The 12,666-nt window shown below is 36.8% G+C and overlaps 1 protein-coding gene across 1 annotated transcript in view; it reads left to right on the forward strand.

The window, feature by feature from the left end:
- Positions 1-12,666, forward strand: part of LOC101600783 (disintegrin and metalloproteinase domain-containing protein 32) — a 117,432-nt gene that overhangs the window by 51,298 nt on the left and 53,468 nt on the right. Inside the window, exons 12-13 of the mRNA XM_045130575.1 lie at positions 3,726-3,903; positions 11,891-12,001. Coding sequence (XP_044986510.1) covers positions 3,726-3,903; positions 11,891-12,001 — 289 coding nt within the window. The remainder of the gene's footprint in view (positions 1-3,725; positions 3,904-11,890; positions 12,002-12,666) is intronic.

The raw sequence follows: 12,666 nt of genomic DNA on the forward strand, positions 1-12,666 counted from the left end.
TTATCTCTTTTGATTGTTTTTGGTTTACAGTGTATTTTGTCTGATATTAATATAGTTAGATCTGCTTGTTTCTTATTTTCATTTGCTTGGAATATCTTTTTCCATACTTTCATCCTAAGGTGGTGGCTGTATTTAATAGTAAGTTATATTCCTTTTGTACAGCAAATGGGTGTGTCTGTTTTTCTGATCCAGCTTTTTAGCTTGTGTCTTTTGACTGGTGAGTTGAGTTCATTGTGTCGTAGTTATAACTATGAGGTGTGTATTCACTGTTTATTTTAAGGCTTTGTGGAGTTTGGTATTTTTATTCTCAATTTTATTAACATTTTTCATGATTATAAAAGATATCCCATGGTAATATCCTCCCTCCCCCCATTTTCCCCTTTGAATTTCCATTCTCCATCATATTCCCTCCCCATCCTCAATCAACCTCGCTTTTATTTTGATGTCATCATCTTTTCCTCCTCTTATGATGGTCTTGTGTAGGTAGTGTCAGGCACTATGAAGTCATGGATATCCAGGCCATTTTATGTCTGGAGGGAGCACGTTGTAAGGAGTCCTACCTTTCCTTTGGCTCTTACATTCTTTCCACCACCTCTTCCGCATTAGACCATGAGCCTTGGAAGATGTGATAGACATGCTACTTGGTACTCTAGTCACTTCTTTCCAGCACCATGATACCTTCTGAGTTGTCCCAAGGTCACTGCCATCTGAAAAGAGAAGATTCTCTACCCAAAGTGAGAGTATCATTAATATATTGGTAAGAATATTAAGAGAAGTGCTTACTGGGCAGTTTGATAAGCATAGGATATACATTTCCAGACATTAGCAGATGTTACACCCCTAGGGCTCATGACTCTCCCTGTTTTAAGTTTTCAGTGTCAGAGATGTATTCCCTCCCATGGAGTGGGCCTGCAGTCCAATTGGAGGGCAGTTGGCTTCCACCATGATAGACATACCAGTATTGCACCTGTTGGCTCATTTGGCCTGGCTGGTTAATTATAAGGCTTGCAGTGTCCACTGTTGAGTATTTTCACTGGCGGTATCTCTTTTTACCATTGAACTGCATGTAGAATGGCTTCTTCCAGCTTTCTGTCAGCTGGTCTACATCAGCTCAGTTCCAGCAGGATTTCTCAGTGGCCTTGCAGCCCAAGTATGTGGAGTCTTTAGCAATAGGGTCTTACCATCTATTCCTGGTGGGAAACCAAGGGCTGTGGCAATGGTCTATAATGTTTTGGGGGACATCAGGGACCTCCCTGGCCAACAACTCACTGGAACGTATCTCATCCCTGGCACTGAAAATTTTCTAGCAAGGATCTATGGCTCCTTGAGTGTTCCATTGTCCAAAATTGGAAGATTCCATATGATTTATTTATATCCTTTTAGATTTTGATTAGCCCTCCCTCCACCTTTCCTTTACTCAATCTCTTCCCCTTACCTCACTTTGGACCTTTTCACCCCCATTAATCTATTCTTCTACTTACATATATACAATGTGTTTGGTGTTTTCTTGATCTTCATATGTTTTCATATGTGCTCTAGTTTGTTTAATGGAGATTTTTTTCTCTTTATTTAGAAACTTAAGACTTGGGTACAACAGAACCAAGTTATAGGGCTGGGGTATGTTGTGGGGGGGATAATCAAACCCCACAATTGAAAAAATCAACACTGTCTAGGCCAAAGTACAGAATGTATTCTTATAATTGAAAAATTCTAGGTGCTTCATAATTAACCTTTTGATACAAAATGACCTATTAAATTTGTAACTTTTGGTTTTTGGTGTTGCGGTCCATAGGACAAAGTAGGATGTCTTCAAACCATGAGCAGAATTCCCTGGTCCCTGGCATATATTCTAGTTTTGATCATTGATTTTTCCCTACTATAGCCTCTTGAGTGTGTTTGTTTGTCTCTTTAGTTTGGACTACTCTATGTAGTATTCTTTGTAGGATTGGCTTAGTGCTCATATAATCATAAAGCTGACTTTTATCATGGAAAGTTTTTTAATTACCTTATATTATGAAGGATAATTTTTTGTATATAGTAGTTTGGCTTGTAAGCCATGGACTTTTAGAATTTGAAATATTCTGTTGCAAGTCCTTTTTGCCTTTTAAAAATGTCACTGAACTATTAGAGGCAATTTTGAATTGTTTAGTTTTATATTTACAGTTTTCAGAACTCTATTTGTTTTCAGTGTTGTGTTTTAACTATAATATGATGTGGGGAATTATTTCTCCAGTCCTGTCTGTTTGCTCTTCTTGTATTTCAATGGGCCTCTTTTTAAAGCTAGGGTTTCTTTTGTTAAAGATTTTCTTTATAACCTGACCTATACTTCTTTTCTTTTTTGGGGGGATTTTAAAGGTAGGTTCTCACTCTAGCTCAGGCTGACCTGGAATTAACTCTGTATTCTCAGGGTGGCCTCGAACTCACAGCAATCCTCCTAGCTCTGCCTCCCAAGTGCTGGGATTAAAGGCATGTACCACCATGCCTGGCTCGACCTGTATTTCTTCCCATTCTTATATGCCCATGATCCAAATATTTGTTTTTTTTTTTTTTAAGATGTCTCACATTTCTCTCATATTTTGTTTATATAGGTTTTGAACTTGTCATTGCTTTTGGAGTGCTGGTCTTTCCCCTTTGTCTTCTCCTTGAGTTCTGATAGTCCATTACCCATGTTCTATTCTGTTGGTGAGGCTTTCTTTGGAATTTTTAAAAGGAGTTTTTAATTTTGGTTTTTCATTATGCTTTACTTCAACATCTCCACATCTTTGTTGAATTCTGATTTCATTTATTCGTTTGTTTCTTGAAATTCATTCCTGTGCTTGATTGACTTCACTGAGTTTATTTTACTGATCATTGAGTTCTTTTGTTTTTGTTGATTCTCCTCCATTTATTCATCTTCTTTTTGATTCTTTTAAATTTTACTGAGGATGACATGAGAGTCTTTACCAATATATTACTAGTTTTGATACCACTGAGCACTTGGAGAGATTTTCAATGTTCTCAGCCATGAAGCAGGAGCATGAGAAGCAGTGGATATGTTATTTACCTTTAGTAAATCATTCTAAACATGTGCATATGTCAGTACATTTCCACATACTTCATCTATTGGACATAGTAAAAGCTGTGAGTAATTATCTTTGAATTAGAAACTATCTGAGTTTGGGCTTTATATCTTTTTGAACTTTAATTTCTACACTATGATGATGACAACATGAACTTTGCTCCATACATGTCAGTTTCCTATTTGCTTTTCACATTTTCCCTACATAGTAAGATGATTACTGCTATTGGATAAAGTCTTTGAGGTCACCTTTATGAGTATTATATGGACCTAATTAGAAAAGTATTTTGATCTCAGTTTCTCTGAAGTCTTTGAGGAAGTTCCTGAACAAGCAGAACATAATTGGTTTGATAAAGTTTGTTGATAATTAGACGTAAATTTTTATTTGAATCAATGCCCATATATATATATATATATATATATATATATATATATATATATGTTTTCTTTTATTTGCCTATTTGTCACCATATTCTCCTATCATTAATTTAAAAAAATTACCACATGTTCAGGTAAGTAAAATCATATAACCTCTTCAAACGTAGTCACAAACACTTACTAGGAGTATTTATTACTGTCTATCAAACAATACTCTGAAGGAAATTTATTTAGTATAAAATTCCATTTTTAGAAGAGTACTGTCATTAACACTAAAATTCATCTCTAGGCAATTCACTGGCATCAAGACTTTCAGTGATTGCAGTCAGAGTGCCTTTGAAAGCTTCGTGTCAAATATGGGGGCCAAATGTCTGCAGAACAAACCACAGATGCAAGTCAGTCCAGGGTCATTCTGCGGAAATAAAATTGTGGAGGGCAATGAAGTGTGCGACTGTGGTACTCCAGCTGTAAGTCCGAGATCCAGGAGAACTGACGAAAAAGCAAATTAGTGTATTGTTGTAGCTAATTTTTTAAAATAAATGATGTATTTCTTAAATGTGACTAAGTAATATGAAAAACACTAACAGTAACTCAACGAGGCAAGAGCACACAAGAAAACATTTAGGTTTTACAGGTTGAAGAGTGTGAAGAGTTGACAAATTTATTGATGATGGGCACGAAGGAGTCTACATCAAGGATTTGCAATTAATTTCAGAATATATCTATACACCCTTGCTTAGCTTTGGTGTATTTTCAGAATGTATATTGAAGATTAATCTTTCAACAGTCCAACACATCTTTTAAGATATTGCTTTATAGTGGTGTCAATAGTATGGTCAGGGAATCTGTGTTAATATTGCAGACTGAACATAGTTAATTTGGATCATTCACTTGGCAGGGATTGTAGGTAATCCAGTATTGGTAGTGATATTATAGCTATCACAAATAACCTTGACTACAAGAGAGGAATGATATTAGGGTATTTTACATATGTGGGTTTGAATTTCTTATATACATATCACATTATTTTAGTCATTATGTCTTACCATTTCAAACAGGAAATTATCCCTCTCTTTGCTCTTATTAATTTCTTTTTAAATAAGTTTACTAGGAAGTAATTTACATAAAATTGAATGCACCAATTTGAGATTTGCAGAATGATGAGTCTGACAAGTTTATGAGCACAGTTTAGATACAGACTCTTTTAATTATCCTCCAAGGTGTTTTGTAGTACCCCACCTTTTCTTATTCCAAGGCATCTTATAGTTCTATCAGTTTTCACTAGTGTAGATCATTTATATAGAATAATAGAGCATACATTCTTTTATATCTGGCTTCTAGCTTTCAATATAGCATTTTGAGACTCATTCACATAGTTTCTTTTATACCACAGTAGTTCTTACTTTTTTTTTTTTTTTTTTTAGTTTTTTGAGGTAGGGTCTCACCCTAGCCCATGCTGACCTGGAATTCACTCTGTAGTCTCAGGGTGGCCTCGAACTCACAGTGATCCTCCTACCTCTGCCTCCAGAGTGCTGGGATTAAAGGCATGCACCACCACGTCTGGCTTAGTTCTTACTTTTGACTGAATAACATTTCATTGCATTAATATACCACAATTTGTTTCTTTCCATTCATTCATCTACTCAGCTGACTATAAATATGTAAATTTACTTCTAGAGGGTCTATTTTGCTCAATTTCCCTCCATATATGGTTCTGTGTCAATATCATGGAATCTTGGTTCTACGATTGTTACATTTAGTCCTCATGAAAGTGCAATGCCCTTCACCTTCATTTTGTTTGCTTAGGTTTGATTATTTTGATCTTTTGTGGTTATATACACACTTTTATACTGTTCTTCCTACTTATCTAAAAACATCATTGATAATTCAATAGGAATGGCATTGTGTAGATCACCTTTAATGTGAACATTTTACAGATGTTTTTCAACTTAAAAAAATGGGATGCTTTTCCATTTTGTGTTCTCTTTCCCTTCTTGTTCCAGTGTTTGGAAAGTTTTATCGTAGAGATCACTTACTTCCTTGATTAAATTAATTACTACTTTTTTGAGGTAAGATCTCACTCTAGCCCAGGCCAACTTGGAATTCACTATGTAGTCTCAGGCTGGCCTCAAATTTATAGCAATCCTCTTACCTCTGCCTCCTGAGTGCTGGGATTAAAGGCATGTGCCGCCACACCCGACACTATGTATTTTTTGTATCTATTGTAAATGCAATTGCTTTTGTGATTTCTTGAGGGATCTTGCTATTTCTGCCTAAAAAATTATGTCACTTGTGGAAAAATATATGCAACTGGAGATAATCACATTAACTGAAATGAGATAGTTTCATGAAGACAAATAATATATGCTTTCTTTCATATGTATTTCTGAGAAACAAAATGGTCTGGAGAAACAAAGGGGACTGGAGACAGAAGGGAGGGAGGGGGTGAAAGTGGGAAGGTTAGGTGTTGCAATTACCACCTCGGTGCCATGACAAACACCCAATCAGAAGCAGTTTATGAAAGAAAGGGTTTATAGTTTATAGTATACAGCTCGTAGTTATAGTTTCAAGGGGAAGTTTCTTTATGGCAGGGAAAGCATGGTGCAAGCAGGAACCTGGCTTACATCACCACATATCAGCAGCAGGGAAGAAGCATCAAGAATGAATTAACTCTGGCAAGCTGAGATGGACAATAAACCTCCAGGTCCACTGCTGGTGACACACCTCCTGCAGTAAGACTTCAATTCCCCAGACCTTGACCGTCTGGGGATCAAGTATGAGACTTAATCATATACACATGAAGTATGGGGAGACATTTCACACTCAACACCACAGCAGGGAAGTTGAAGGGGAATATGTTCAATGTACAATATATACCTGCTGTATATGTATTTGTTTGTGGTACATGTGTGTATGTAGACATGTGGCCATGAGTGTGCACGTGCATAGAAGTCAATATCAGGTTTCTTTTCAATCACTCTTCATTTTATTTTTGAGGCAGAGTCTTTCTTTTTAAAAATATTTATTTATTTATTTATTTCATAACATAGAGAGAAAGAGAGAGAAAAAGAGAAAGAGAATGGGCACACCAGGGACTCTTGCCACTGAAAGCTAACTCCAGATGCATGTACCACTTTGTGCATATGACTTTATGTGGGTACTGGGGAATCAAACCAGGGTTGCTAGGCATTGTAAGCAAGTGCCTTAACTGCTGAGCCATCTCTCCAGCCCTGAGTCAGAGTCTTTCTCTGAACCAGGAACTCATCAGTTCAGGTCGACTATCAAGCAAGTAGGCTCTGGGGAGCCTTCTACTTCTTCTCTAGTGCTGGCATTAGAGGCATGTGCCACCATGACCAACTCCTATGTGGGTCATACGAATCTGAACTCAGGTCCTTAGGCTTGTGTGACAAGCACTTTACTATGTTATGTCACAAGCCCTCATTTGTTTTCTTGATAATGGTCATTCTGACTGGAGTAAGATAATATTGGCCATTGTAATTTTTTATAGAACTGTCTATTCTGCTCATTAACCTATTAAGTGATTGGTGATTTAATATTTGGTGTTTTTAAATATATCCTTGATATTAATCCCTTGTCTTATATGTAGTTGGAAAAGAATTTTCTTTCACATTCCATAAGCTCTCTTTGCTTTGGTGATTAGTTTGTCTGTTGGAGAGAAGCTTTTAAATTTTATGTAATCCTATTTATCAATAATTATTATTATTATTTTTTTGGTGGGTTTTTGACATAGGGTCTTGCTCTAGCTCAGACTGACCTGGAATTCATCATGTACTCTCATATTGGCCTTGAACTCATGGTGAACCTACTACCTCTGCCTCCGAATATTGAGATTAAAGGCATGTGCCACCACACCTGGCTTCATTTGTCAATTATTGTGATTATTTCATGTGCTCTTGGATTTGTCTTAGGGAATTTTGCATATATCTAAAAGTGTTTCAAAGTTTTCAAGGCTCTAATTAAAATCTTTGATGCACTTTGATCTGATTTTTTGTGTGAAGGGTGAGACTTACGGATCTAGCTTCATTCATAGATGGAAATGCAGTTTTCTGGGCACCATATGTTAAAGAGGCTTTTTCTATTGTGGGTTTTTGACTGCTTTGTCAAAAATTAGGTGGCTCTAACTGTGTGTTTGTGTGTGTGTGTTTTTCCCCTGTTGTTGGGTATTTATTATATTTTTACTTACAGTGTTTTGATTCTGTATTGATGCACATTTGAAAAGATTAAAGAATACAATAAGTCAATATATTTTAAATATAAGAGGTTTACAAATCTTACTAATGTGAATTTTGAGTCAAACAACAATTTAGTTTACATCTTGGCAGAGAAAAAAATTCTTATCTATGTCATTTATATTATATGTCCCTATGTCTTCAAAATTTAGAGAAAACTTTTTTGTCAAGTGTCATATGTAAAGTCCCAATTGTTTTAAAATACCAATCAAAAGGTTTTAAGTTTTCCATAAAATACAAGTGAAATGAAGATAGTGGGTGACAATGCTATATTTTTCCCTTATGAAGTATGCTGTGTCATAAGCCAGAGATGGTTCTGATTTTAACTGGATTCTGCCATTTTATAGATGTAGAGTACTAATGTTTGAATTCCATTGCAAGGAATATGATCTACTTGTAGGTAATGTTGATGTTTAAATGTTTTTTTTATACCTATACTTTTATCTCTGAACATATACTTTATAGCATCAGGGTTTTATTTTTCTTTACATAGTAAAATGGCACTTAACTTTGTTGAAGATTGTGTATTCTTTTGTTTCTTTATTAAAAGTTATTTGTGCATATTGTAGTAATGCTCTGTAATGTTTATCATTAAGTTTGATTTAATGTGAAATGTTCAAAATAAAATTGAAATGTGCAGATGTGTATAATAAGGGAATCATCATCAAGTATACTAACCTAGTCAAGTTAAACTGTTAAGTTCTTATTGATTTATTTGAGAGAGAGAGAGGGAGAGAATGAGAGAGCACTGTAGCCATGGCAAACTCCAGACACATGTGCCATTGTAGTAGACAGCCTTAGGTTCCTCTGCTGACTTCCAAATCAGGCACAAGTTCTGAGAAGAAGGGATTTATTGAAGCTTATATAGAGAGGGGAAGTTCCATAATGGCAGAAGAAGCCTACCACTTTCACAAGTCCAGGCAGAGAGAAAATAGCAACCACCACCAGCACAAGCAAACACAGTTCAGGAATGTTATGCAAAGCTCAAACACTTTGAATATCTTTAGACTGGAATTCCAAATCCACCACAAGTAATAAACACCTTAGGGATGGACCCCAGGATCAGCCCAGTGACACCTCCAGTGTGGCTAGAGATTAAAATTCCAACTTTTAATAAACTCCTTAATGCATTGGGGGACATGATTCAAACTGCCACAGCCACCTTGTGCTTTTGGCTTACATGGGCACTAAAGAATCAAACCTGGGTCCTTCGGCTTCATAAACAAGCACCTTAACTGCGAAGGCATCTCTTCTACCCAAGTTCTTTTGAAATAAATTTTATTATACACACACACACATCAATCATAACAGGATATTCTTTAATATGCCATCACCCCTGCTCCCATTTCCCTGAGACTCTCCTCAGTGGGGTTATGGCATTCACTGTAGGGTCATGAAGACCTCAGTCAGTCCCTGTGGGGTAGTGGGCATACTGTGACTCAGGGGATTCCTATCCACTCTATGGCTCTTAGAATCTTCCTGTTCCTCCTCACTTCCACATTGTTCTCTAGCCACGTCAGGCCTGTTGACAGGCTGATTTAGTGTTGAGTTCTTTGTAGCCTCTGCGTTTCTGTTTTGATAGGTTTTGATTGGTCACTGTGTCTGTCACCATCACCCTGGAGGTGGGTGTCAGGCTAGCCATAAGAGTAGTGTTCATCTTGCTGCTTTCTCTGCAATTTCTCCTGGGCCCTGGCAGATGTAGTAGAGGTTGCATATCTTATTTATGGATCTTGGTTTTCCTCCATTTTCTCTGCCATCTTCTGGTTCATCCCCTCTCAGACAGCTGCCCTGGTATATTGTATGTTTTTTGTTGTTGTTTGTTTTTTGAGGTGGGGTCTCACTCTAGTCCATGCTGTCTTGGGACTCACTGTGTAGTCTCAGGATCCTCTTGAACTCATGGGGGTTCTCCTACCCCTACCTCCCAAGAGCTGGCAGAACTGTATGGACTTTTAAAAAATGAGTCTGATGCTATATTCTGTTGTTCCATATGTCTGTTTTTCTGCCATCTTTTGTTATTATGGCTCTATAGTATAATTGTTGTGTATCATGATACTTCCAGTATTGTTATTTCTAATAGTTGAATTTTAAGACTGTTTTCTATAGTTCTGTGAAAAATGTCTTTGGGATTATTATCAGAATTGCATTGAATCTATAAATCACTTCTGGCAATCATTTCCACATTATTAATTCTGCCAACTCATGAGCATACAGGGTATTTCTATCTTCTAGTGTCTTTTTCAATTTATTTTTCTAGTATCTTAAAGTTTAAAAAAATAATATCTTATTTTTACTTATTTATTAGAGAAAGAGGGAAAGAGAGAGAGAGAATGGGACCACCGGGGCCTCTAGCCACTGCAAATGAGCTACAGATGCATGTGACACCATGTGCATCTGGCTTATGTAGGTTCTAGAGAATTGAACCTGGGTCCTTAGGTTTCACCGGCAAGTGCCTTAACCACTAAGCCAGCCCTCCAGCCTGTATCTTAAACTTTTAAGTGTAGATGTCTTTCACCTCCTTTGTTAGGTTTATTCCTAGATATTTAGTTTTCTTTGAAATTATGATAATAGGGCTTTTCACATGATTTCTTTCTTGGTTAGTTTGTTTTTGGTATATAGAAAAGTTAATTGTTGTATGTTGATTTGGTATCCTTCTATATAAAAGACTTTAGGTGGTCTAAGAATTTTCTCGTGGAGTGCTTAGGGTCTTTTAACTATAAGTGGCATCTGCAAATTGGGTTAATTTGATTTCTTCCTTTTCGGCTTATATTTTTTATATTTCATTCCCTTATGACTCTAGCTAAGACTTTAGTTACCATATTGAAGAAGAATGGAGAGAGTTGGAACCCCTTTCTCATCCTAGATTTTGTAGGAAATGCTCTCCATATTTTTACCACTTAGCTGTAGGTTTGTCAAGTACAGCCATTATTATGTTGACATACATACTTTTTTATTTTTTATTTATTTTTAATTTTTTGGTTATTATTTTTATTTATTTATTTGAGAGTGATAGACAGAGAAAGAGGCAGATAGAGAGAATGGGCGCTCCAGGGCCTCCAGCCACTGCAGACGAACTCCAGATGTGTGCGTACCCTTGTGCATCTGGCTAACATGGGTCCTGGGGAATTGAGCCTTGAACCGGGGTCCTTAGGCTTCACAGGCAAGTGCTTAACCACTAAGCCATCTCTCCAGCCCAGATGTTTGAACTTGAATTATACACACATTTGACTGCTCAGAGTGGTCCTAGAATCACCATGGATACTCCAATTCAATTTGTTTCTTTTTCACTCTTTAATTCTTTATTTTTCTTTAGAGTATCTTTTTTTTGTTGTTGTTGTTTTTGTTTTTGTTCTTTCAAGGTAGGTTTTCACTCTAGGCCAGGCTGACCTGGAGTTCACTGTGTAGTCTCAGGGAGCCCTTGAATTCATGATGATCCTCCTACCTCTGCCTCCCATGCACTGGGATTAAAGGCATATGCCACCAAGCATGGCTTCTTATGAGTCTCTTTAGTTCTGTTCCTTCAAGTCCACCCAAGTTTCTTTGAAGGGTCTAATAACTTTTAAACCCATGCAGTGTTGACTGCTGTATGTATAATTTTAGAGTACTGTTCAACAATAATCTCACTCAACAACTTGAAACACCCATATTGTCTCTTTAAGTAACCTTGTGTGACATGGTTGGTTTGGGAAATGTCTTCCAAGGTGCTGGCTGCATTTTTCTTCTCTCTCTCTCTCTCTCTTTTTTTTTTTTTTTTTTTTTTTTTTTTGGTTTTTCGAGGTAAGGTTTCACTCTAGCCCAGGCTGACCTGGAATTCACTATAGAGTCTCAGAGTGGCCTCGAACTCACAGATATCCTCCTACCTCTGCCTCCTGAGTGCTGGAATTAAAGGCGTGCGCCACCACACCCGGCATTTTCTTGTCTTCTTGTTTGGATTGTAGTTATGTTCTGCCTATTATCCAATTTCTGGAAAAAAGCTACTTCATGTCTTTTTTGTTTTTTTCCCAGGCTTCTAGTTAGATACAAAAATAGGATAACCCTGTACTCTATTATGACCTAAAGTAAAAGTCCTATATTACTCTTGAGAGTGTTTACATTGCTAAGATAAATACATACCACTAACATTCATACCCTTCCTTAAAATTAAAAAAAAATAAGCTTAGCAAATGCTGCTCCAACCTAGTTGTCATTGTGGCCATCATCCTTGCAGGAATGTGGAACTAATAACTGCTGTGACCCTCAAACTTGCATGCTGAAGCGAGGAAATAGTTGTATCAGTGACAATCCGGACCAGGAGTCATTGTGTTGTGAAGAGTGTCAAGTAAGATTTAATTTTATTAACATTTTGTAAGTGTATAATGAATCATATGAGATGTGTAGCACTGAGAACTACAGATTTACGGTAGAACAAATTTTTTCTTAAAGAAAAATTTTAATAAATTCAGAACTAACTTATTTTGTGAACTTTTCTTAGGTGTTAGAGTTGCTGTCTAGTAAAAATATTTTCATTCCCATGAGGCCATTGTTCTCCCCCATCTTTTTTGTGTGGTTTGGGTGCATGTATATGTGTTTTTATGTTGATAGGTGCACATGTATTTTGAGATAAGGTTTCTCACTGTATGTGGAGCTCAGTTTGACTAGTTACCCAGCAAGCTCCAGGGAACTACCTGTTTCTGCCTCTCCATTGCTGAGATTACAGGCATGCCCTGTCATACCTGATATTTACATGGGTCTTGGTACCCAAACTTAGGTCTTTATGCTTTCCCCGTAATCACTTTATTGACTGAGCCATCTTCATATCCCATCATCATTGTGATCCAGTCTGGCCTTGAGCTTATGCTGTAGTTCTCGAAGGCTTTGGGGTTGTGATCTTCCCAAGTAGCTAGAATTCCAGGACTGCAGTACCAGGCTAATGTTTTCTAGATGGTCCATGTGAAGATTTTATTTTATTTTTTAATTTTTATTTTTCATTGACCACTTATATAC

The sequence above is a fragment of the Jaculus jaculus genome, chromosome 12, assembly GCF_020740685.1.
Source record: "Jaculus jaculus isolate mJacJac1 chromosome 12, mJacJac1.mat.Y.cur, whole genome shotgun sequence".
NCBI classification, from domain to species: domain Eukaryota; kingdom Metazoa; phylum Chordata; class Mammalia; order Rodentia; family Dipodidae; genus Jaculus; species Jaculus jaculus.